General features: G+C 39.1%; 1 protein-coding gene across 1 annotated transcript in view; it reads left to right on the plus strand.

The window, feature by feature from the left end:
- The window catches only part of ROBO1 (roundabout guidance receptor 1), a 1,545,337-nt gene that overhangs the window by 1,411,770 nt on the left and 106,388 nt on the right, over positions 1 to 27,179 (plus strand). Inside the window, exons 9-10 of the mRNA XM_078658344.1 lie at positions 22,275 to 22,399; positions 25,932 to 26,103. Of these exons, the coding sequence (XP_078514470.1) occupies positions 22,275 to 22,399; positions 25,932 to 26,103 (297 nt within the window). The remainder of the gene's footprint in view (positions 1 to 22,274; positions 22,400 to 25,931; positions 26,104 to 27,179) is intronic.

Raw genomic sequence — 27,179 nt, forward strand, 5'->3', positions numbered from 1 at the left:
GTTCCCAGAGTTAAAAAATCAAATTAGTATTGATTTGGGTAAACAAGCATTCAATTTCATATTTCTAATTACAATTTAGGTAATCCAGAGTTTTCTCTCCTATGAAAATATAATCGTTCAACATTTTTCTATATGTACCTTTCATGGTCATATTTCATGTGGAACGAATGTGAAAGGAAATACAGGCAACACCATTGCTTATCCACACTTGAATAACTTCAGAAAAGTTGGCTTCCAATTTAACTGTTCCAACATCCTAATTGACTTCTAAGAGTCATTGTTCTGCATCACTTACAAACCACTGCCTTTTGTTTGTAAAAGTAACAACTGCTAAAGTATGAAAAACATAGGTGCTTGAATAAAAACAAATATACAGCACTGGGTGATTAACCTGTTAGTGGCTACAGAGTGGAGTTCAATTGCAAAGATCTTACACCACACAAAACCTACGTTTTTTTCCTAATGTCTAAGATTGCGAACATGACACCCAGAGACTAATCTTCTAAACGTAGTGAATCAATATCTAGTCTTTTGCTCCACAAGACCACAGGCTAAGTATTTACAGTTATTGACTATGCAGCAAATTTATGCAGTGTGCCTCTTCTAAATTACACACAGCCAGACATTCTTCCTTCCCAGCTTGTTTCATTTGACACTGTAGTCGCATATCACATATTTCCACACTTCAGTTTATCCAAGTGACCTTGGCTCAAAGAACCAATCTCAATTTCTCTGCTCGCATGCATGCTTTTCTTGGACACTTGTGTAACAACCAGATTATTCACACTTTATTTTCTTTTGCTGCAAAATTAACGCATTGGGTTTCCCTGTCTGTAGTGCTGCCTCCCACTGAGTGCATTTTGAAAGAATATGCGTTATAAAGTGTCTGTAAGGAAATACAACCAGGGGGTTTCTTTTGGTTTTCAATTACACCTCTGTATATCATCATGAACATGTGAAAACGGTATTTCTCGTTTAAAAAAATATCAAAACTGAAAATTATTGTTAAGAAAATTTATTTGAAGCCTAGTATAAAAAAACGAAAAACAATGCTAGAATTGGTAAGGGTGGTAATTCTTAGTCCTGAGCTGTAGGCTATAAATTATCTTTAAAATCATTGCGACTTTTATGACAGTCTCTGATGCTAAGATATGTGGAGAGTATCTCTTTCTTCACTCTAATACACTGTGCTCAGAATACTTTAAGAAATAAAAAAGGATGTGCGCATAGACTGAAAATGGCAATGTGTTGGACATTAGCAGCACAAAACACAAGTGTGTATAAACAATAACAAGCTAATGCACTTTGCAGGGATGCCCATAGGATTTACAGTAGACAGATAGAACTATTCATATCAAGTAAGCCACGATCTTCTGAGTCACAAGGCCATTTGAGAAACTTGGATAAGAATTTTAGAAAACTGAATCAAAGTGTTTGTGTTTTGTCATTTGTGTCCTATGTTGGCATTCTACAAAGGGCATGGCTACACACATGGCTTTATGTTGACATTTGTGTTGTCAATTTCTCGAAGCAAATGAGATCAAATAGGTGAATAAAGTTTAAAAATGCCAACTAAAATATTGATATCCACGGTCCATCTAAACTGAAGGATCTTTGTTTTCCAACGACAAAAAATCATAGATACATTTTTTCATATATGTTATGTTGAAGCAAACAAATAGAATTCATTAAAAGTCATCCACAATTTCTGTGCATTTAAGTGAGAACGAAAATGCCTTGAGATGATAAGAAAGGGAAAGTAAATCCTTTTAAATGGTTGTGATCACTAATGTGTACAGTGCAACTTAGCAACTGAGTAAAATAGTTGTTGGATATGCACATTGCAAGGCACACACAACTGTTTTGAAATCACTGCATTCTGATAAGTGATAATTGCATATTGAAGAATACATTGTTTGGCAATGTTTTTTTCTCACAATTCTTCTTCTTTTGTAGACCTCCAGTATTCTACTTAGAGAAGACTATTTGCAGAAAGTATTGAATTTTAATTAGGGCCAATGTTTGCATTTGATCTACCTCATGAAAAGGAATTTATTCTCATAATCGTATGATTAAAATGTAATGTCTTTGAACTTTCTGGTTCCATTTAGAATAATACTGAAACATATTTTGGACATATTTGTGGCTTTTGAAAATGCAGGAGCCATTTTAGATTACATTATTTCCTTATATAACAAATGAAATGAATAATATAGAAAAAAGATAGAAAAGTATGTAAGGCCACATTTATTTCCCAATTTCCTCAAGCATATATGTAATATCCACAGATTTAAATACCAGAACTCCCTCGCTTAGACCAAAGAAGGGGCAATGAAATCAAGAAGGTAGCTCTACAGATAAGATGGTCTGAGTGAACACAGATTTAGGGGTTTCTTTAGAAATCCATGCAAAGGTGTGGCAAATCCTCCTTCCATAAAGGGGCCTTACTGTAACCCCAACACTTTCCTGAAATCAGGATCTATTTTCCACACAACACACATGTGCACATGATTACTACTGTCTCAAAAAATAGAATGAGTGATCATTGATGGGCATGTATATTTCAGAGCATAATATATATTTAGTAATAGGATTAATGGAATATTTAATATGGTAGATTATTTCTTAGTAGCTCTTTTGATATGATTTTACAATATCGAGTAGCGTTCCATCGCAGGCCTCTCAAATGTTACCATTTCTAAAGTTAATAACATTTTCGAAAATGTTAATAATTTTAATGAAAGTAAAAGCCATATACCTCAAACAAATAACCAGCAATCACTGTGAACCAGGTTAGTTATGTATGCAATCATTGATAGGATTGTCTTTCAACTGTTCGGAGTAGTGAGCTGTATCACACATATTTAAGTTCCCTATTTATTTATTGAAACGATAACCCTGACCATCGTTCATGTTACCTTATTCGATTATGTTCATGGGCTGCATTATTTAACTGTTCAGGTCTGGCCTTACAAGTAGATCTTCAATAATTTCCTGCATATTATAACCCCTGTGTGGGACCTGTCCTTCATGGAGCAGTGTAAAAGGTGGATATAGCAAGTTCTGGACAAAAGGAACAATCAGCCTCCTCCATCTGTAATTTATTGTGCCTCTAGTGTGATAATAGAATATTGTATTCAAAATATCATCTGACAAAAATATTCTGTCTTGAATATTTTTACAACAACATTGCCCCACTAGAGTTAATAAAAGATAATCTACAGTCATTCTCCACAATAGTTTTGTAAATGATATTTAACACATACCATTTCTGGTAAATGCAATTTTTGCTGACAATATTCTGACTTACAGCCTGTCCATCTGGAATACCTATATGTGCAGTTCTTCTGCCAATTCCTTTTTTGGCCAGTAATAAAGGTAAGAGTTCACAGGAATGTAAAATGTTATTCTTGGGGCTGCGGTGAGGCACAATCTTAAAACAGACTAGGGTGTATGTTGAAGGATTAAGTGAATGAAGATAGAAAATCTTGCAGAACCTTCCCACGAGAATGGGGTAATCAAGGGAATTCCCACAATAAATGTGTGAAGGCTTCATCTTTAAGGGGAAATTCAACTTTGTTTGTCAGACTTGATCAAATTGAACATTGACAACAGCATTTCACTTGGCACTGAATGTAGTTGAGAGAATTAAAGATCATATATGTTCCTGCATATATCTATATGTGCATGAACAGACAGGTTGCATTAACAAATAAGCACAACTCAAACACAAATATATTCATATGAATCTGTAGCCTAATGGTTACACAAATTGTACATCTAGCACCTTGCCTAAATGTGATTAATTCTTCCATAAATTCAGAGAATGCATATGAATATAAAGAAAATACTATTTATTCTTGTTAAGTATAATTAAACTGATAAAATGTTTTAATCCTGTTGACCACAGGTTGAGGCCATACTTCTTATTAGATCTTTTACCAAGTGTTGAATGGATATGCATCATAAATAAGTAGCTTATATGTAGAATTAACATATTGAACTCTCCTTATTCCCCACATCTAATGTACCCCAAAAAGACAATAACTCATGCTGTTTGAAGAGATGATGTAATTTCAATTGATGAAGGACTTGATTCTAAGATTATGCAAGATTACCACATCTATCCAAGATAGACATTGCTGCATTTTTCTATGGAAATTATTGATCATGAGTTGAATCATATACAAAGCTAATACTGTATACTATGTTCCTCAACACCACTGCGTTCATTGCATTACATTCAAAGTCATCATATACATTTAAAACCCTGTACATTGCTAGAGAGCACAGCCGAAGACGGGGGATGAGACCTTTTCTTATCTGGAGAAACTCCCAAATGTACAGATGCGATGAAGTCTCCTGAGGTTTAGATGTGGGATTAATCAGTTTCTGATATCAGACTATTTATGGCCTACTGAGTCGGAATTATCACCGGGTTACAGGCCTTCGAAACCTTTTGCCTCGTTACAGCCCTGAAGAAGTCAAGGGTTTAACATCCTATTGAAGAAACATGTGCTGGCTGGCTTGTTGTGCAATATACCATTAAAGGCGAACACTTTGAAAGGACACCATTTGTCTCCATCCTTGATCGACAAAAATGTGTTGGACTGTACTTTACTTGCATATTTGTGTATAGGAGCTGTTGTTACTCATTTCGGACTCTAGGGTCCTAAAATTGAGGGTTTAGGGGTTTTCCCTCACCTGTGGCACAGCATTTATTTGTTTCGTTTTTTTACTCCACGTTATTTGGCAAGTGCCAAGTCGGTTATTCTGTGATAATTAATACCCCCATTTTGTTTGTATGCCTTTCTGTAAGCTTGAGAACGTAAGATTCCTTTCATAACCTCCATCCAACATTAAATCCACCCTCCCACATTAAATGCAAAGTACTGGACTTCATCCGTTTACACCAAAAGATAGAATCTACGTTACATATTAAAAATTGATTAGTCTGATCACTTTCCTGGACTATTCCAGGTCATCACATCCAGATACTGAAAAATCTTCAAACAGGTCGCTAAAGCTCAAATTTGCAGCAGAATTTCTAGAAACACCTCTTATTCCAAGTTTTGAACTACTTGAGCCTTCTGATGCTATAAGAAAGTCAACTGATTGCTACAGCAAATTAATGTGGCCGCAGATGCTATTGCTCCTCTAAAGCAGAATAAAAATAAGTCAAGAACATCCTCCATTTTCAAGAGAAAAGAAACTTCCTTAGAAAAATTGAAAACAAATGGCATCAATCAAACTCCATTTACCTTTTGACTAAGCTACAGAAACTGATTTGGGAATACAAGGAATTAAACAAGTCAGACAAAGTGGTTATATTCAAGAGAAAATAGTACAGCATCAAACAAATTCCACAGATTTTTCTGGTTCATAAAGTCAATCTTGTCTAGTCATATGGAAGCATCACTCCACCCCACTAAAAAATGTTATGATTTCTCAAATTACTCTTTAGACAAAATCAAAACAATCAGAAACAACACTAATCCTCCCTCCACATTCATGCAATATTGACAGAGCACAACCTTGGGCTCCTGGTGGCAGTTTAAGCCAGTGAAAACTGAGAAACTCCCTTTAATCAGTAAGAAATGAAATCCTTCAAATCATGTCAAAGACCAAGAACCTGCCAAAATTATAAAGGGCAACTTGAAACACTTCCAAACATGCTGGATATTCCTAATAAATACTTCACTCATTACATCATAAGCAAACCACACTGAAAACTGATGTTCTAACTACTGACCAATCTCCAAACTTCCTTGTTTAAGGAAAGTTATGGAATGATGTTTAGCTAGCCAACAGAAGGAATAAATCCAAAATGAACATCTGCTTACTCCTCCAGTCTGCCTTTTTTTTTGTTTAAAATCTTTTTTTTATCAAAGATAGAACAAGTCAACAACAATTAGACAGTGGAAGATTAGTTTCATACAGCGTTGGTGTCAGACATTTACAGCTGCTCCATTTGTGGTTCGCTTTACAATATCTAATTTCTCATGTCTGATGTACAATAGCAGTTTTCTACTTAACATTATACATTTGGTTATAATCTGAAACCTGGCAACAGGGACTGCAGAAAGAAGAGAGAACATCCCAGTTGTGGTAAAGGGGGGAAGAAAGGGACCACCTTTCCAGTCAGCCTTTTGAATAGGAACAGCATGAAAACAATTACATTTAATGCTCTGGACTACATATTACAAATCCTTGACAGTCTTGAATCCTGACTTGTCTTCCTTTTGCACCTAACAGAAGTTTTGACTTGGTAAGACATGGAAGACTAATCAAAACACATTAGAATGTGACACAGGCTTCCAGATGCTGTATCCTCAGCTGGTTTGCATCCTTCTGCTCGAACCAACCAGTATTAAGGACTTTAAAAAAAATGGAGATGACAAGTGGAGCTCTTCCAGGTTCAATCCTTGCACCTACACTCTTAATCCATTAGTATGAGCTGCTGACGGAGATCAATAGCCAGTCATCATATATTTCTATCAATATGTGAACAAAACAGAAATATACCGTTATGGGTGGCGAGGTCGCAAATGAGGAAAGAAAAAAAAAAAAAAACAGAATTATACCTAAAAATCTCCACCATCAAAGACATAAATCTATGTAGGCAATGGCCGACCACATACAAGGTTGGATGTCTTCAAAGTTCTTGTTTCTATACTCACCAAAACTGAATTTATACTCTTCCCCTCCTCATGGAAATTTGTTATCTTCTCAAAAATCCAAAACTCAAAAGAACCCCCCCCCCCCCCCCTCCCCTATCAGGCGAATGTGAAATGGCATGGTTTCACTCTAGGTCCTCCTTTTTCCTTAATACCCCAAATTAAGGAGTGGTCAAAGCACTGTCTTCCTTCACACCCTACCAAAGGTAAGTGATATCATTATCAATGATCAACTCTATCCACCCTCTAGGGATCTCTATGGTGGACTGTGGCAATGGTATACTAGTAGGGCTTCTCAATTCAAACTTAGCCCTTCTAAATGAAATCCTCCATTCTGCGACTAGATTAGAGGCTTGTATATGGAAATCTAACCATATTTTGCTCTTCGTATGCAAACTACACTGGCTACCTCTTAGATCTAGGGCATTCTTAAAAATGTACTGCCTCGTTTATAAAATCTTGCATATTAACAACTTGTTCTATATCTCTAGTCCTCTATTCACCTTGTCAGGGCAAAGGGACACTTAACATAGCATTAGCCTCCAAATTGATATTCGTTGTTTCAGTAGCTCCTTCAGGGTCACTTATAAAAAACTGTATATTTTTGGGAATAACTGGACTATGCCCAATAGACGTGCCTAATTTACCAGGCTCTAATTAAAACGCAAACGTTAATAGATATAAAGGACACAAACTGGACAAAAAGAAGAGTAGATTTTGAAAATGTATTCAATCAATGTTCTTGTTCTTTAGCACAAAAGTTAGAGAAATGGTCTATGTGGTGCTAATGGGTGAACAAAACGTTAGCGTAATGCTAAAGTGATTGTTATCTGGAAAAATGATGAACGAGCATTGCACATAACATTTTTTATAGTTCCTGTCACAATTTAAGAGCACAACTGGCAAGGGATAAATTAAATAAATGCCTGTTCAATCCCCATAATATAAGGTGGTGTAGAACAGTTGAACTTTTGATAGTCTACATTTTGATTCATTCAATGTATGTCCATGGTATCATCATCAGCACAAAATCAATTACCAGGTAGCTTTCCGGATTAGAAGTTAATTAGGGTAGACCAAATATAATTTGGATGAGGCAAACCACAAAAATGTCTGGACAGGTGCCTGGCATTTCACATGTTTGGGACCATTTAATGGCAGTGCACACCAGTATACAATGGTAACCTCAGAACCAGCTAGACAGTCACCTTATTGCCAACAGTGCCATGAGGCCATACACATGGCAGAATATGTCCTAAAATGGCAATAATACATAGCATAATTATTATGTTAAAACCTGTATTTTCTCCTGGTTCCTTAATTATATACAAACATTAAAGGTGTATATTGAGGTGAAAAAAAAATATATATCTATAGTATGCAATATCGTCCATTTGACGATTCCTCCATGCTATAATGAATCACAATGTTCCATTTGATTGGCCTGGCCCTGCCTTAGATTATTTAAAGTGAATAACCACATTTCTTTCTGTGCGACTCAACTGTTGTTCTTTCATGTTGCTATGTTAAACCACAGCGTAGTTACTTTACTGCTTACTGTGGTCTATACACTTAGAATACTTTTGAATCAGATTTTTGAGTCCCTGTGGGAGCAGTTTTTCTTCCCTCCTTCCTCCCTTTGACAATTTGAGTTTTCTTTTATAGAAGACCTTAAGATAATATTTTGAGCACTTCATTCTTATGAGACTTTTTATAACACTTCACTATTTTGGCTGGGTTGTTGTGTTTAAGCATATCTCGTTTATATCTTTTGGCAGTCTGCCATTTGCATACTGCAGACATTGCTTGTGAGGCTCAGAGACAGAAACAGCTAAGGATTTGTGCCTGCAAGCAACCTAATTTTAGTTAACATGAACCATTTCAATCACCAATTATAATCTTTAGGTTAAATGTACATTGTAAATCGAACATTATATGGTAAGCCACATAATATTAGTTTATTTAGCAGTTTTACATTACAGCTTTACACTATAAAGCATATAAAAGTGCTTTGCAAAAAAACTTCAAAAACAAATATTACATTGATTTGCTAACATGTGATAAAAATAGTTTATAGCATAGAGGGTAATACAAAAGTTTGATTGATTTAATTTACCTCATGGCATATTACACATTCAATTCGCTGGGGCAGAAAAAAGCATGAGATTCTAGTTCAAGAAGGGGAGGATGCGGTGAGGTTCTAGATCTTTCCTAATGGTGAGAAGGTTGTGTTTACGTCCGATGTCAATAGGTGAAGACGTTCTTACCAGTAGTTATTGCACCAGTAAAACTAGTTTTGGGCAAAAGAAAGTTTGAACTTCATACCTAAAGTTGAAGAGGGGTTATTTTCTTAGTATTTTTCCTTGTTAGCATGTATACCACTTGCACTCAGAGCTTTGTATATTTAAACCGGCATTTCATATTTTATGTTAATTTATTTTCCATAATATATATTCTGTGTAATCCTTCTAATTCGGACTTGACCGCTACACAGTGCTGCTTATTCACATAAAATGGTGGGATGGGATAATGATTTACAAAGTTTTAACAGCCATATGCACATGTTGAATAGAATCCTTAATATTTATACAATTGTTTTTTTATGATATGAAAACATATGCATGCTGTCATATTTTTCATTTTTGGTTAATTTTCTGTTTTCTTTTCTTTACGTTTACTTCATTTTATTTATTCCATGTTTTCTTTTCTGTTTCATTTTAGTTGTATATGGTAAGTTGAACTTTTATTCGCCATCTTCTCATCCTTGTGATGGAACCTTCTCCTACCATTTTCATCCATACCCTTCTGCATTCTTCAGCACACCAACTTCCATGTTTCATTGTTTTTGAAAACAAAGGCTGCAGAGAGTAAAATGCACCTGGCCTGTGTAGGTAACCCATTGGGAAAAAGGAACGGTAATGATTTACTGACATTTAAATTATGCAATGATTTAAACATCATATTCATGTTCCAATTTTCTTTTCCCGATCTATGAACCAATGTGCATAAATAAAACCAAGACCATTTTTATGAACAGGGGCCGTATTACATAAAGTTCCCCTGGAGTTCAAAGGGCGTTTGCGCCCTCTTTGCGCACCCCAGGGGCACTTCGGCATTACAGAAGAGGCAGCAGATGCTTTTGCAGCACCTTCTGTACTACCAATAGCGCTGGGGCACATGAAGTGCGAGTGCTATATTCAAAGAGGCATTTCCTCATTTGCATGGGTGCATTCCCCATACAAATGAGGGAATCCCTTTGCGTCTGCACCCGCAACGTATTACCGACGCGGGTGCAGAGGCAAAGAAGCCCTCAGAAGGCGCACTGACAGTGCACACAGAAGGCACACTGTCAGTGCTCTCCCTGAGAGAAGCCTTCCGGAGGGGGCAGAGGGGGTCCTATGAACACCCCAGACATCCCCTTGCAGACAGGTGCAGTCACTAACTGCAGCCGCTTGCAAGGGGATCTCTATTCCCATTTAAAAGTGCAGGCGGGTTGCTGCCTGCACAGTCAAACAAGTAGCAGCTTCAAAGCAGCAACTCCGTATTTCACTTGAATGCGCTGCCCCCAGGGCACCACAAGTTTGCGGCTGCCCAGGGGGTAGCGCATTCCCTATAATGCGGCTCATTTTCCTTCATAGCACCTGGCGCACTTTTTAAAGGTGTGCCAAGGGCATTGAAGGCAAATACGCCGCATGTGTAATGCGGCCCCAGGTTTCTTGAAAATCTTTCCTTATTTCTTGTACCGAATTCTATGTTCCTATGTTCATAGCAATGTAGTGTTTGCCTTTGCAATATTGTTTGGTTCACAACTAATTTTATGTTTGGTTAAATTTATTTTGTTTATTGTGAAACTTCAAGCATACAAACTAATCAGTACAATAAATCACTGCTATAACTGTGATCAACACATAAGGATGAGCAACCCTGCATTTAAACTATAAAATATATAATGTCTTGTTACTCCTTCCTATAAGGATGTAGATGTTTTATCAAATACTCACTGTGATAACGTCTTCCTGTGTGAAATGTTATAATCCACGTGATGCATTAAATTTACCATCTTAAATGTATGGTGTCTACAAGCTTGCCTGTACATTATCAAAAATAGATGAACTGTGGCAACAAACAAGCACATAGTTGTGAGCTGGGGATAAGCATTATTTAGGCAGTGTCACTGGAGTCATATACATTGCTTATATGTTTCTAGAGGTTCATTCTTCTCATCAATCATGTGACTTCTCAAATGCCAGTGTTATTTGACTTGTAGACCGGACTAAGGCTTGCTTTGGTAAAACTCTGCCTTTCGCAGGCTTGCCGGAAGCAACTCAATACTGTTAAATAAGATCCATTAAGGCATATAACTGAGCTCATTGATTACCCAAAGGTCTCTGAAGTCATCTAGATTTCTCTTAATGGTTTGGATTGATATTGCATCTGCCATCTACAATGGGACTAAGCTGTGTTGTCTTTATTGTTCATGGTGTAAGATAACGTCTCAAGTAAATAGATGCATATGGTCATGTGCTTGCATAAATTCGGTCACTTATTAAATGTATAAAGCAGCCTTAAATGGGATTTTACAAAAGTTATAAGCTTTAATGTTGATATTTTCCTGCAGTGTTATAACACTTTAAATTTCAAATATATCACGTGGAATTGCTCTCCCTACCAATTGAATAAACAGCTAGCATTTTGATTTAATATTATTTGTAATATTTCTGAAGTGTATAAATTACCCTGAACAGTAAGTAGTGTGTGCTGTAAATACATACACTAAAACAGTAAAATAAAAAATCTTGGAAGGGGCTTCCAAATTCAAATACAATAGGATAAAAATACAAGGAGACATATGGAATAATTTGCAAGTTAAAGAGAAATTCAAAGTAAAGACAGAACATTTTTCCTTTTTTGTTATTTTTATTTCAGAAACCAACGCATCGAACGAGACCAGGCATGATTAGCCATTTTACAACGCAGACTAATAGCTAAAACATGTCATTTCTGTTTTTATGGAGTATTTGCCAACAGCAACTCATGATAAAGCCCCACAACTTTCCCAGCCATACTCCCTAATTTGAGGAAATTATAATACTTTAATGTATTTCTTTCTTATATTCAATTGTGCATAAAATTCCTTCCACCATCAATTAACTGATGGTATCTTATTAGTCCTAATGCTCTCTATCGATCACATAATAGGGAAAGCTCTGCGAAGATGAAAGGTGCGTAAGGTGTAAGAATTTCCAGAATGATGGGGCTGTCCCTGAAAAAGTCTGGTGGAAACCCTTACTTTGGAAAACTAGGCTGTAGGGAATTTGAACATTTCACCATCTAGAAGACCGGGAGTCACCGGCCGCCTGAGCTTTGTCCAGCAGATAAAATTGTTTTCAAATCGCAACTGTCTTTAAGGTACCACAACCACTGTTAATGGGAATTAACTACTGAAAGAGTAACCAGGGAGTAGAATCCCTTTGGAAAGAGCAAGAGAAGATTGGGGTTCCAAAATTTGAAGAGACCACATGACTCAATAACACTCAGATATAGAAAAAGTCAAATAAATGACAGCAAAGTGAGCGCAAAGGAGCACTCCTGCACATGACATATTATGCTACTGCAAAATATTTCCATTTTAATAATGCACAATCTGCTCTTGATATGGATTTGTAAATCTTTCTGGGGTTCTGTAATAGGTCTCGCTTTTGCGAGAGTTTAAGCAATTGGCATTGTAAATGACAATGCCTTTTATTTATCTGCTCTGATAATTAACACATAAATAAAGGCATTGTCATTCAAAATGTCAATAGCTCAAACTCTTGTAAATGCGAGACCAAATATCATTTCAAAGAAGCGCCCACCTTTGTCCTAGGCTGCTTGGAAAATGAAAGCGCACATGCCTCGCTGATTGTTGCAAGAAAGCATGATGTGCCTGCAGCAGGAGAAACGCTTGAAAGAAAATAGTGCTTACTGACTAAATAAGACATACCGTGTAACAACAGAAGTAAAATGTAAATGTAAATGTAAATGTATTTCGATTTATATAGCGCACTAATCACCCAGGGGTCTCAAGGCGCTTGCTTAGGGAACCCGTCCTGGTATTCCCCTGTGAGATACCCCGGCAGGGTATTCACAAGGTGAAAGCCAGGCATCCCGCCGCGAGGGGCCGTAGTGGAGATTAAGCAAGCTATTGCCCAGAGTCGCAGAGTGTGACCCCGTGAGTCGAGTAGGCACCGGAGCGAGAAATGTCGAGTCCGTGGAATTTTTGAGCCCGAGACCCGCCGAGGCGGGGAACCGAACCCTGGTCACGGCTGATCTCAGCTTCCGGGTCTGCCGCCTCTAACCACTGAGCCACGCTTCTCCACTAAAAGGGCCAGTCCTTATGGGAGCGTACAAATGAAGACAAGACGGTACTAATAAGGGACTAACAAGCCGATTAACTAATCAGTAGTCAGCATTTACAAGGGACAGTGACACAAGCAAATGAAAAATATGGGTGGAGAGTGGGCGGAGCTTCACGTCCATACTCCAATGCAGCATGCTTCGCTGAGCAGCGCCTTTTCTGCCCATGCTAGACCTAAAAATAACGATTTTGTACCAATAAGGAAAGTTATGTTAAGTGGGATTGTACAACAGCATTAAGCTTAGCAAGTGTACTGCAACACTGTATATCTGTTAAAACCATTCCACTAATCTTCTAAAAACCAATGAACATTTGAAGAAAGTAAGTGTGCCGGATGATGAGTTACAATATTTTTCCATGATTATGTAATGACCCTTTCCAACTATTCAGGAAGCCCCCATAACAAAATTCCAGACCTAGTAATTTAGAGCAGACATTATGCATCAGAAAGCTCTGCTTTGTGACTTAACGGTACTTTAGTGTCGAAATTCCCACCGACAAATCAAATTAGCTGCAGTCACTTGTGTGCGCCTGCACAATGAGAGCATATGAAACTTAGCCATACTTTGGACTGCGGTTTCCGCTGGCGTTAAACTTGCTAATGCAATGTGCCATGGTCTCACAAGACGTGAGTCAGAAAAACAGGTCAGTCGAAGGGTCAGTCTGAAGAGCACTGTGGGTGTTGCGAATCACTCAGCTCAGCGTCTCAAAGGGCATGGCCTGGATCTAGACAGCTAGCCAAGCATCTGATCTATTGTGAGCAAGTTCCGGTACTGAAATTGAAAACTAGTAATGGTTATTACAGAAAAATAACTTAGCACGAGAACTATTTGAGCGCCAAGCAGTCTTTAGAACCGTGTGTCACTGTGAGCATAACTGATACATTAATCAGTAGAAAATAGTTTAGAAACCGAGATATTCTAAGAAGAGTCAAACCGCCCTATTAATCTTGTCTGCCTTTATGCTGCTATTGCCAAACAACAATTGGCTTCCAAATATACCCCCTTCTCTCACTAATAATTCACTTTTGCCTGTGCGTGTCTTTTGTTAGACTGATGAGCTGTCCCAGTTGTTTCTGATTACACTTTGGTCAAAACTTATCTGGGGATTATGAATGTGCCCTTGAAGCACACCTAGTGATAGTGCCACCAGGGCACTATCATATTACAGAAGGGGTTGCAGACGTGTTTTCGGCGCCTTATGTAAAACAATATCGATAGTTATTTCCTCATTTTCATGGGGGTGTGAACCCATTGGCTCCCCATGAAAAAGAGAATAGACTTTAAGGCCTTCTGCCTGGCATATAAGGCACTACATGATATGGGCCCAATCTTTCTGAAACAACATCTTACCTGGTACCACCCCCCAGACGGATGTATGACATTACAACGCATGCGTTTACATCGCATGCTTTTACAACGCGGTTTTTACAACGCATACCATTACAACGCATAGTGCTTTTAGGCGCTGGATAGTGAATTGTTTAATTTACTATTCCAACTCCAGTCCCCGTGGATAGTAGGGAAGGTGTTGGATAGTACATTAAACCTATTCCCTATCCTAGAGCACCCCCCCAGCGAAATGCGTTGTAATGGTTTGCGTTGTAAAAGTTGCGTTGTAAAGGCACTGCGTGGTAAAAGTTGCGCTGTAAAGGTTGTTTACCCCCCAATCATCTCCGCTCAGCACAGAGCAAACTTCTTCAAACGCCAAAATACAGGAAAGCCAAATGGGGCGGAAGAAGCTTTGTCCTTGGGACAGCAAAACTATGGAATTCTCTTCCAATAAATATCAAGAGCTGTCCAACATTACTTGGATTCAGAAAGCTGTTAAAGACATGGCTTTTCTCAAACTAACCTACTCAATCTAACTGACCCATTCCAGGAAATCAGGCCTTTCTTCTGCTGCTATGAGCGCCTAGACGCCCTTGGGCATTTGTGCGCTATATAAATCTCTCTCACATCACATCCCATCACCATGCAAATGAGCAAGATGTGGCTTCAGAATTCAGTGGCAGTTTGATGACCTTTAAAAGTGGTGCAGTTTAATCCTTGGCCCAAATTTGAGTTAGTGAACCTGACTTCTTCTCTAAGGGTTGGAGGGGGATTTGCTCACAATAACTTGCACTTAGTCATACTTTCTCACTCAGTCTCACTCACTTACTCTCATTTGCACATGCGCTCACTGTTACCTAGTCTGACTCACTTAGACTTGCTCAGTTCCACTAAATCTTGCTCATTCTGTCTCACCCACTCTTTCTCACTCATTACCATTTAGTCTCACTCATTCTCACTCATTTTCATTTAACCTCACTCATTCTTAATCAGTCTCTCTCTGACTCACTTGGTCTCACTGATGGACTCAGTCCCACTCGTTCCAGTTCACTCAAACTTACTCACTCATACTCATTCCCACTCACTTAAACTCACTCTGACCACGTTTCACGGAGTCTCATGCTCACCCAGTCTCACTGAGTCTCCCTCTAAGTTACTCAGTCTCACTGATGCAATGAGTCCCATTTATTCCAGTTCACTCTATCTCACACTGACTCATACTCAGTCACACTCATTCACTCTCATTCATTCTGACTCACTCTCACTCCCTCACTCACTCTCAGTCAGTATTTCTTATTCTAAGTCACTCGTTTTTGCTTAGTCTCACTCATTCTGACTCGCTCATTCTCACTGAATTACTCAGTCCCTCTCATTGTCATTCACTCAATCTTACTCTGGTTCACTCATACCCACCCATACTAAGTCACTCAATTTAACTCAGACTCACTCCATCTTTCCATTTCACTCATTCTGAGTCTGTCTCACTCATTTTCACTCGTCTCACTGATTCTCTTTCATTGTCCAACTGTCTCACTCCTTTAGTGACTCCCTCAGACTGTGGCTCACTCAGTTTCGCTTTGACTCACACAGACTCACATCCAGTAGCATGCAGTCACACTCGCTGTCAATCACCCCGACTCATTCTCCTTAAATCTTACTGGTACTCTTTCTTCCAATTACTCATTCTCATTCATCCTGACTCACGTCTTCACTGATTCTCTCCCACTCAGGTACACACATGAACACACATCCATCATACACACACACACAATCTATCTCACAGACTCAAAATCTCACCCAAAAGCACAGAACATTTAAATGTTTTTTTGTACTTACCTTTAGACCTGTGGAGGCCTCGTTTGGACTCCTGCCTCCTTCTGTTTCTAGCGTTGGAGACTGAAACTGAAACCTTCAGTGTGCACAGTCACATCTTTGAAGTTTCAGTCTGTGCTGTTTACCCCACCCTTTCTCAACTCTGTGGTGACTTGGGAAATGGTGGGGTGACTGGCTGATTAGCATGTAGCCATGTGCACTGGAGGGCTTAAACCATGGCTGCCTTAAACTGTGATGCTGTATCGTGTCACATATGGGGGAGGCACTAAGGCGTGCCAGGGCCCTGAGCCCAGGGCTGGAATAAACTCTAGTGGCTGCTGCAGGAGCCATCGTTCACACGTGACAGCCATCAGACAACATCACAACAATCTGCCTAAGCCTGTTGCTGGATGGCAGCTTTCGTACACCGCAGCAGGACAACAGGTCTACGGAGCACTTAGACAGGCAATTCCGGTCTTCTCTCCCTGTCAGGTGACCCAAAGAGGCTTTAACAGCAAACAGCAAGTTAAAGTAGAGGGAATCCCCCTCTTACACGTAACGCACCTTAGCGAGTGCGACACTTTTAATACAAAACATATCACTTAATATAGTTTTTATCACCGTCACATACTCATTGGTCCTGAGGAAAGCCAGTTTTAACCCAAAAGGCCTGGCTGAAACATGTAGACCACATAGGACGCAGGAGATCATACTTCCCTCCACCGCGTCCGTTTGCCTTTTTAGCTGCTAACAGGGGCCCAGGTATTAAAGTTTATCCATACACCCTCGGGCACTGGGACCCACTGTATAGCTTTTAAAACTTTCACTTCACATTCACCAACACTGCACACTCAGAAAGTATACCAGCTCCTCAGTAATCTGGAGTCGCAGCACACCCGGGACACATTCGGTGTCACTGTGGTGGGCCGGTGGGCCCGATGATGAAGCATGCCACCAACTAGGTTGGTGGGTGAGGGCTTCATGACCAAACCGAATGGTTTGTCAACAGGCGTACCTATTGAGTCATTCTAACACAACGTAGCTGGTCCTTATTGATTTACTGTATATAACCAAGGGGATCCGGACTGGCTTACCTAGTCCTCTCTCTCTATTTTGATTTGATGAAGCTTTCGTATTATACCACAGGTGAATAATAAATTCACTCTTTGTATAATAAAAACGGCCCAGAAAACAAGGAGGGTGCAGCCCTGGAGTCCATGCGGAGAAGCCACATCTCCCAGAATATTGTTGTAATCTGAAATAACAAGTGTTTCCTAAGGACCAATTGCAAAAATATTGACAAATTGCAGTTGATAGTAGAAAATCTACTCCCAAAGGTTGTTTTGATGTTCTTTAGGCGATGTCCTGACATTTCTGACAAACAACCCCCTTTGCACTTGTACCTGCTTCTTAACCTAAAGAAGTGGCACACAGATTATATGCCCCTTAGGGTGATTTTTGATAGGTGGACTGGCTGTCCCAGGGAAGGTCCAGGCACCGTCACACAGGGGTTGCCATCACACATGTCATTCTCCTGCGCGATTTCACTGTGCCCTCTTTAAAATCAGTTAGGTCAGCTGTAGAGCCAGATAGTTTGAAACCACTGCACAATGTTCCCTTCTTCAAATGCACCAACTCACCTTTGCTAAGTACAGTACTGTGCATTTTTGTGGTTGGGCACATGATCCTGGTCTGCACTGGGTGTACCCAGTTTAGGATGTATCGTGGCCCAGACTGTGTACTGATGTCATCTATCTGATACATTTCCTGCAGGTTTACTTCACAATCTTGTTGGAACTGAGCTCAAATTCTCTGCATTTCTATATCTTCCTAAATTGCAGCCGGATTGTATCCTTTCTGTCACCATGGGTTAAGCTGCATTGTTTATATGCTTCATTTCATTGGCTGATTCACCTTCTTTAAATCTAAACTGCAGCATGTGTTGCTGCACAGTGCTTACTTTGTAAAAATGTAAGTGCCAAGCCCAAGTTATTTCTCAAGAGACCCCATGGTTGGCACTACCTACTCTCCCTGCCAGCACAGTCTAATATTAACTATCACAAAAAATACAAGTATAACATTTTGGACTGTTCGGGTCATCATCTCAAGCTGTAAAGATAGTCCGGGTCCAATAGTTTTATAAATAGTTTTAAAAAGTTTATTGAACACTTTGGTGATGAACTGTGTTCAAACAATGACAGACAGTGCCACCTTGTGGTGGGCTCTCAATAATTAGCGAAAGTAATCAGGGCGGTGTGCCAAGCACTGGCAAACACTACCTCAAATTAAGCACTGATGTGCACTGATGTTGCACGTCCTCAATATTTTATTTGGTTCCTATGTTCTCCATTACTTCGGTTTTGTAAATACATGTGCCTGTCTTATTCTTATCTGCCATAAAACATAATGATCAGTCAAGCCTCTCAGCGATTCAGTATCCTCCTACATGAAACAAGGTTAATGCAGTGCTATTGAAATATCATAAAATAACAAAATTGTTTTTACTTTGCTGCCTTAAGCTTCATTTCAGTGTATCTTATTTTAAGTGTAGACAGTATGTCAGGGCTGAGTGAACAAACTCATTAGTACTAGAATACAAAATCACAAGTACTTGCAAATGCTCGACAAGTGAAGACGCTTCAGTAATGGAAAGTCCTATAGTTACTACAGAGACTTAAACCCGATATGCTAAAAGTAACCATGGACGCAAACACAATTGTGTGTTCTAGAGAAGCGCCATAATCCAATATTGATGTTTTATTTTTTCTATTTAATCCTTTGTCATATTACATTATTATGGTTTTCAGCATCTTGTTCAAGGCTCTATCCTTAAAGAACTGATGTCTGCTCTTGGGGTGTTCTGGCGTTTTTACGTCTTTTTAAGACAGGGTGTGATGGGTGACCAACTTGTTTTCATTTACTTTGGCTCTATAAGTAAAATCAAGTTATGGAGCCTTCATACCCACTTTTAGAAAAAAATATTTCAAACATTGTGGGCCAATTCACAAAAAATTAGGCTAATGACTTTACTATCTCAGATGAGTGCAGATTTTTCAGGAAGCCTAGTTTTACACACTTTTTGCATATTTTCTCTACAGGAAAAGGGAATTATCTATGCCTTTAATACTAGTAACTCGTCAACAATGTTCAGGGTGGACAAGTATTATTAGAACGTTTATCAATACTCAAAGACATGAGTTTGTGGGTGGTTCCAAGATTTCAGTCCCATCCTTGTTCAAGATCAAACTCTTGCTGTTCTTGAAGTAGGACTTAAACAGACAGGCATAATATCACACCTTCATGGAGTAATACATTGTATGTGTAAATACTTTTAGGAGTAGAAATTGTTTTTTCTGAATCCCAAACATGGATTTGCATTCTTAGATATATCCAATTGCATGCCTACATTGGACTTATACAAAAAGGTCCTTGGAATTAGATTCCTCTACAGCAGCAACACCTACCTCTGTTGTTACAACCATTTAGAAAATATCTACCTTTTCCTGTGCTGTAGTCCATCGAGTTGATGAAGTAAACTGGAGAAATTCTGGGCATGTTCAGTCTGGATGACATGCAAATACAGGATGGGAACCTCTTTCTTGAACAGGGTTGATCTTATGATTTTCAAAGCACCAAATCATTCTCTATCGATTCAGATGCTTGCATTTGAAAGCTATCTCTGTATATTTGTACATGTATGTAAAATGTTAAAGTGCTTTATGTTTCTTCATTGGTCTAGTTCTCTACAAGCTTAATGAAGAAGCAGTCAAATATTCTAGAATAGCTAATGGTGTGATTTGTATCCACTGCCCCTCAAAGTGAGTCAAAATATCTACACAGAATTCTAAATCCATATCAAAAGCAGAACCCACGGATATCTTTTTCTGCAACCTGAAACTCCTTATCAACCCAAATGAGACATTCGAATCCTTTAGCTGCTTGAATGAGCAGCGAAATTTTAAAAATGTGGTAGATGCAACATTTTGATAAAGGGGTCCTTTTCTTACTTTCGCCTGATCAAAGGCGACTCCTTTATTTATACAGGCAGACAGAAGCAATTGATGCCCGAGCAGGAGTCTTTATGAGCGCGGCACATTTTAAAATCACAACAAAGGGCCTGGGAGTAGGTGTGGGTTTCCTCCTACAAATGCATTTACCAGAGACTACATAATGTATGAGCTATCGCCAGACGGTTTGTAAGAATGTATTTAAAATGCCATCATAAAGCTTTTAATACTGGAAACGAAAACTGACGGGGTGACGGGTTGGCAGCTAAAGTGCCTGTCTCGAAGCATCCCTTCCTCTCGAGACTGAACGTAGAGTACAAGCTTGATTACACGAGCGGCAGACAGCGGATAAATAGGCCTTTTAAAAGTATGCCCAGAGAGAAAACATCCCTGTACCGCGGGCACGCGGCTCATGTTTACCTCGGCTAGTCAGTCTGTTTCCCAGGTGCAGCCCCAACGCCATGCTCCCTACATTGTCAGCTGCCGCAGCTAACAAAACTGACATTTTTAGACATTTATTTACTGCTAGATCAAATGCCTAAGCCGGTGTAAATCATACTTTGTGTGTAGTTGGCAGTATCGATGTCAGCAGCAGCAGATGTTCCAGATCTGTCCTCATGAACATACTCGGCTTGGATGGACAGGCCTGGTCTTTCCTAGAGTGACGTACGCCGTTGCCAGAAAGCATGTTCCTACAATAACATAAGCTACAAAATAGAATTATGCAGCGTTTAGCCACATAGATTAGCACAGCCTTGCAGCTCTGTCATGGGTAACACTTACCTCTAAACAAAATCTGTGATTCCTTCCTATCTTCGTGAAGGTTTTGAGTTGAAAACCTTCAATCTCAATGCAGTTTTTACTTGTGCTAGGTTACTGTTTTTTAGGTCTGGTGTTAGCCAAGACCTCTTGCTTTTACTAAAATGATATGCACGTTATGCTTATTTATAGGTGCTTTCAGCCTCCCTTATTCATCCATTGGTCTCTTTATGTGTCAATCACATTTTTCTTCTTCCCCATGCAAAATAGAGCATGAACAGTGAGTCATTCCACTTCAGCCAATAACAAAGTTCACTGTGTTTGATGTCATTTTAACCTTTCACTGGGAACACATCTACACAAAGTAATTCCCTTCAGTGCCATTGACTATTTTAGAAATGTGTGCTGTTTTTTAGACCCCTAAGTGTGGCAGGGTATGCTCAGACGTGAGTCCCTTGCTCACTTGGCTCTGGATTCAAGATAGCCTGGCTGATGAGGATTATGAATCCGAAACCGGTCCCAGGATGCTTGTTTCCGGTCCAGGGAAGACATGGCTTGGCAGTTCGGGCTGGACTGTTCCCATGATGCACAGGGTCAGACTGATTTGCATATGGCCATGTCTGAACTGGGGTGGCTGAGTGAGCTAAAGAATGGTGATGGATTAAACCCAGATCAGTTGACTGGGGGTGTGTGTTTGATTTGCTCAAACGCTCCGTCCATCATCCCCTTTTGTATCGTTTTTTTAGACCCCAACATTTTGTTAGCTTTTAGCCAATGCTTTTTTTAGATTGATGAGTGCCTGACATCTTTCTCACAATAGTTTTCGAGAAACCTTGACAAAACCAAATAGGCATTAACAAAACCAAAAGCCTTAAAGACGTTGCCAGACTTATTAGTTTTGCCAAATGCTTAGTTGTATTTTGCTGAGTAATCTTTTAAAATGTCCAGAATTACTTTTGGATCTTGAGAATAGTTGAAAGGGACCAAAGGTTGAAATAATAATTTATCAAACAAAACAAATTAATGGTTCCAATGATTTCATAATAGGCAATGCTCTTTTGAAAAAACAGTGTACTAAAATACCCTTTATCCTCATATTCAGAGACAAACAAGCAACTGAGACTTCTTTCACTTTTCCCAGTGTTAAGTCTCTTTAGCTCGTCCATACGTTAACTCCGTCCACTGCCCACACACTAAACTGTGTTTGGTATGTCGATGTCTCACAATGCAAACATGTCAAGTTCTAGAACTGTTAACGATCAACATGTATTCACTCTGTTTTCTATTTCAGAACCCCCTTACTTTGTCGTGAAGCCACGTGACCAGGTTGTTGCCTTGGGGCGGACTGTCACCTTCCAGTGTGAAGCTAATGGAAATCCACAACCCCCTATCTTCTGGCGGAGGGAGGGTAGTCAGGTATGAGAGGCTGCAGTGTATGTGAGACCTTTGAAATGTTTTTGATTGGCAGCTCTAGCATTCAGATTGTCCTGTGTGTGCTGTGTTTTTTTGCTCTGTATCACCGGTTCCATTATTGTATTTGATTAGAATTAGTATTGATGTTCTATTAAGGAGGCTATAGAGAAGCCTCGGATAAGTGAGACAAGTGGTTATTTTAATTGGTTACAATAGTCAAGGTTTAACATTTGTTTGCACATGGCAATTGATATGGCGAATGCGGTCTTCATTTAAATATCCAACCACAAACTAACTCTTGAGCACCGTGTCTTTCACAATGTGTGGAGGTAGACCAGACAGAAGCAGACAAAGAGAGTCACACAACAAAGCCTGCTGCAGGGTATTGGAAGACGTGAGATGGATGCTACATTTGATTGATCTGTTTGAAGAAAGGCACAAATGAGGTGTGTGAACTCGCGGGACTTACTTCCCTTCATTCCTCTGTGCACTTTGCTATGACCTCTGTCAACTTCAAAAGATTCAAACTTTCTGTAGATTTTTTGTGTGTAATCAAATCAGCAAAGAAGAGTTTGGTGGAAAAAATACACCAGAAATCCACTTTTTTGAGAAGATTGCACTTGCAAAATGGGATAAACAAAACCTCAAAATATAATGTACAATAGCAGTGGCTTTTTGAAGGAAAAGGGTATCTAGCTGAGCAGGAATGGTGACAAGGATGCCTGTCTATGTTAGCACAAGAAGCTGAATACATGAGCAAAAGTAACAGCATCACTGTACATTGTATATACATAGTATTTCAAACTAGCACCTATTAACATTCTTTTCCTATCCAAAAGCGAGGTGAAGCTAGAAATCAGGGTTCTAATTGTTACATATTATGATATAAATGACACCATATGATTTGTATAATCGACGCGCATTTATAAGCATGAATTAAGTTTTAAGCTGGGATATTGACAGGGTAATCCTGAGCACAGGGAGATTTAACAGCCATAATTGGATAGCAGCTGCGTATAGGTAAAAGGTGAATGTAAAATGGACGATGAGGTCCCAGAGGAGGAATGCATGAGAAGAGAGATTAAGAGGCAATTTACGCAGTCTCCTTCTGGAAGCCATCTGGGAGGTGAGGGTTGCTGTCTATGTCGCAAAAAGCAGTTGCAAAAATGACATGCCAATGATATTTTCTGAAAAGACTTTGAAATTTGGTATTTTGTGCAGTAACATTTTAACATGTACCATAGAGAGATGAGATTATACATCTAAAGGCACATGTCACAGAGAAGATGAGCCAGAAAGGAATGAGGAATGAATGTCTTTTATGTTGGCTAATTAGAGGAGGTGGTGTTGAAGGTAGTACTCAGGGGCATGGAATTTTACAATAGGCTGTTAAGATAAAATCATGGATTGGGTATGGTTTTTGGAAATATGTATTCAACAACTATTTGATATTTATATGAAATGTGTGTATTTTCTATTTAAGAATAGAAGACAGCATTCTAAATTAATGTTTATAATGCATTTTGCAAATCATGCAGACCAGCCTGCCATAAGGTTTCAGGGTACTGTATGTTTTAAAAAAGTAAACATTCTATAATGAACATGGCACAACTGTAATAAGGTTTGTAGACAACTGAATGCTTATGGAGAAGGAAGGATGGAGCTCGGGAGTTAAGTGATTGATAAAGGACAATAGTGTGGTAAGTTGATTCTATAGTCAGGAATGTTTTGACCAGCAAAATTGTCTTGCCACATCTGAAAGTTAGGATGGATGCAGATAGCCCTCTGTTTTCAAGAAAAGCATTTGAAAGCTTGGGGTGCAAACCAGAGAATGCCTCCGTACTATATTTTACTATCAAAAGCTTCAGGTTCTTCTAAGATGAGGCATGACTCACTTCTTATTTTTTGATAAAAGATATTCTACATTTATACTTAATGTGATAAGTGAAGTTAGTGCATATTAACCAGTGTCTTGGATTTGTACCTTGAGCCAAATAAACAAGGCTTTAGATAACTGCATTGTGGAAAGCCAGGCATTCAGACCTTTATAAAATGGGAGATTATTTTTACCAGTACAAAGTACAGTTGAAAGTTCCATCATTAAAATCCAAATTTGCTAATCATGTTATCCACCTTGCGATGGAAGTCGTCAGTGAGGAGAAGTGGTAGCATGCTCAGCAGGTAATTAATCATTGGTGTGATCATCATCTTGATTGTTTCTATTCTGCTCCACCAGGTTATAAATTTGGGAGACCAGGACTCCAAGAGTGTCCTTATTTTCCCTAGCAATATCTTCTCGTTTTGGTCTAGTGTGGTCCTAAGGTCGTTGCCAAAGTGTATCCCGAAGTATTTGATGAACCTTGTCTGCCAGGTCAGGCCCGACCCCCCTAGAGTGTCCCTAGTAGTGTGGATGTTGAGGGGTTTACATTCTGATTTGTCCCTGTTGAGTTTGTATCCTAAATGCTTTGAGTATATTCCTATAGTTTCTATCAGGGCCTCAATAGAGGTTCTAGGTTGTTCTGTCACAATGAGTATGTCGCCTGCGTAGGCGGCGAGTTTGATTTCCACGTCCCAGAATAGGCTCATCGCTATACTACTCTTCTTGTAACCTATCCCCTCCCTTTCTTCTACTCTCTCTCTTTCCTCCATCAGTCCTAATCTTCTAGCAAGACATTGTAAAGGGATGCAGCCAAACATGTACAACAGCTACCTGTAACCATGGCAACACCAACCAAATTTGGCTGGTACCCCGTAACCGTAATGCGAATGTACTTGCCTGTAAAATGTAATAAAAATATTTTGAAATCAAAAAAATCCAAATTAGAACTAGGCTAAAAAAAATGCATGGTAAACTTGATGGCAAGTGAATTTTCCCAGCCTTTGACTCCATTGAGATGCTATGTTATCCAAACATCCTGAAGGAGGGAATTCCATGTCTTTGGAAGTTTAACCTACTAACATTGAATATTGAACCGTTGACGGGATTACCCAAATTCATGACACTCTGCAGGTGGCTTCTCACTCTTGATGCCTGACAATATCCTTTGAGGCAGTCTCTGTGGTTCTCGTGGGCTCCCCAAAAACCTGCCTGTAACTTGTTATACTGCGGCCAGTGATAATTGATTACAATAATGACAGTGGGTTATTGATCTACAAATTTGGTTAGAACAATTGAACAGCCTGCACTGCGGAAGAGCATGAAAAGGGGTTTCAAATGGAAAGAAATTGGGTCTTTAGGGCAAATTACATGAATGAAAAAAAATGATAAAAATCTGGTCCTATGTGATTGAACACCTATACATGGAAATAATTCGATGAAATCCTTAAAATGCCACATCCTGGTTTCCCTGGCGGGAAACAAGTACATTTCCTTTCCTAACCTTGATTGGTGTTCAAAAAGCTCAGAACAATTCTATAAATAGAAACCATGAAACACATGTGTATTAGACATATATAGCTCTATGTCTGTTCGAGACACAACATTGTTTTCCAGCAGGTCTGCTTGTAACTGATTTATGTTTTGTTTCTTTTACAGAATCTGCTCTTCTCCTATCAACCTCCACAGCCATCGAGTCGCTTTTCTGTCTCCCAGACCGGTGACCTCACTATTAGCAATGTGCAGCGGTCTGATGTGGGCTACTATATCTGCCAGACACTGAATGTTGCAGGAAGTATCACTACAAAGGCGTCCTTGGAGGTCACTGATGGTAAAGGGAACATATCTCTTTTAGAAATTGCTAACCACATCCCAGGCTTTAATGGTCATATTATTCGTCATCTGTATGTTCTTTCTGGGAAGGACACTGTTTCAAGCAATTGTTCCATTCCCCTGCATTTTAGCTTCTGAAAATGCTTCTAATTAGTGTGGCTTTGATTGTTACACTGGCATGTGGATGCAAGAATGCAACCACTGTCTTTTTACTGGATATAAGCAGCATATTTCAAGCATGTTGTTACTCACTATATGTTATCGAATGCATGTTTTGTTTGTGAATACAAGGAATTGCAAAAAGGAGTAGTCAATGACTTATTGAATTGGAATCTGTGGCATTGACACGATGATGCCAAAGATAATTTTATGAACATTTAAGAGAACATAAGCCTATTCTGGGACAAGTGTTTTGCCGTAATCACTTTTTTTGTATACCATGGACCTACCTTTATATCCTAATTTTTTGTTTTTTTTAAATAAGTTGATATTTTCAGGATAATAACTTTATATGATATGGATATTGAAACTACAGCATAGGCCTTCCTGGACATGCTCTGGACACCCATTACATACATCAATTATGTTAGCCTCATATATAGTTCATGTCTCGAACTGAATTGTCTTTTGGAACTTTATTAATAGGTGATACCCAACAGAACACATTTTTTAATATTTTAAACCTAAGACACCATCTTGTGTTCATGTAGACATTTCTCGCCGGAGTACAGCTAGTGCTCTAACACATTTATTCATTAAGTCACATCCCACCTGTGTATAGGTTCTGGCTACATTCCCTCGGGCTATGGGACAGGGGCAAGTCACCTGTGTGCACCTAGCCACACTGTTTAGCGTGTAACTGAGTGTCTTTTTAATGTGTGTTTTGCTGCGTGCTTGAGGACGGTGTGCGTGTTGTACCTTTGTTAAAATATATTTATATGTGTATGTGTTTTAGGACTGAATGACAGGTTGTGTGTGTCAAGAAAATGTGTATGACTGTGGCCATTTTAGATTTGAGAGCCTAACATGGTCACAGTCTTACGCATAATGTTGCTACACACAACCTGACATGCA

The sequence above is a fragment of the Lissotriton helveticus genome, chromosome 8 (genome assembly GCF_964261635.1).
Source record: "Lissotriton helveticus chromosome 8, aLisHel1.1, whole genome shotgun sequence".
NCBI lineage: Eukaryota > Metazoa > Chordata > Amphibia > Caudata > Salamandridae > Lissotriton > Lissotriton helveticus.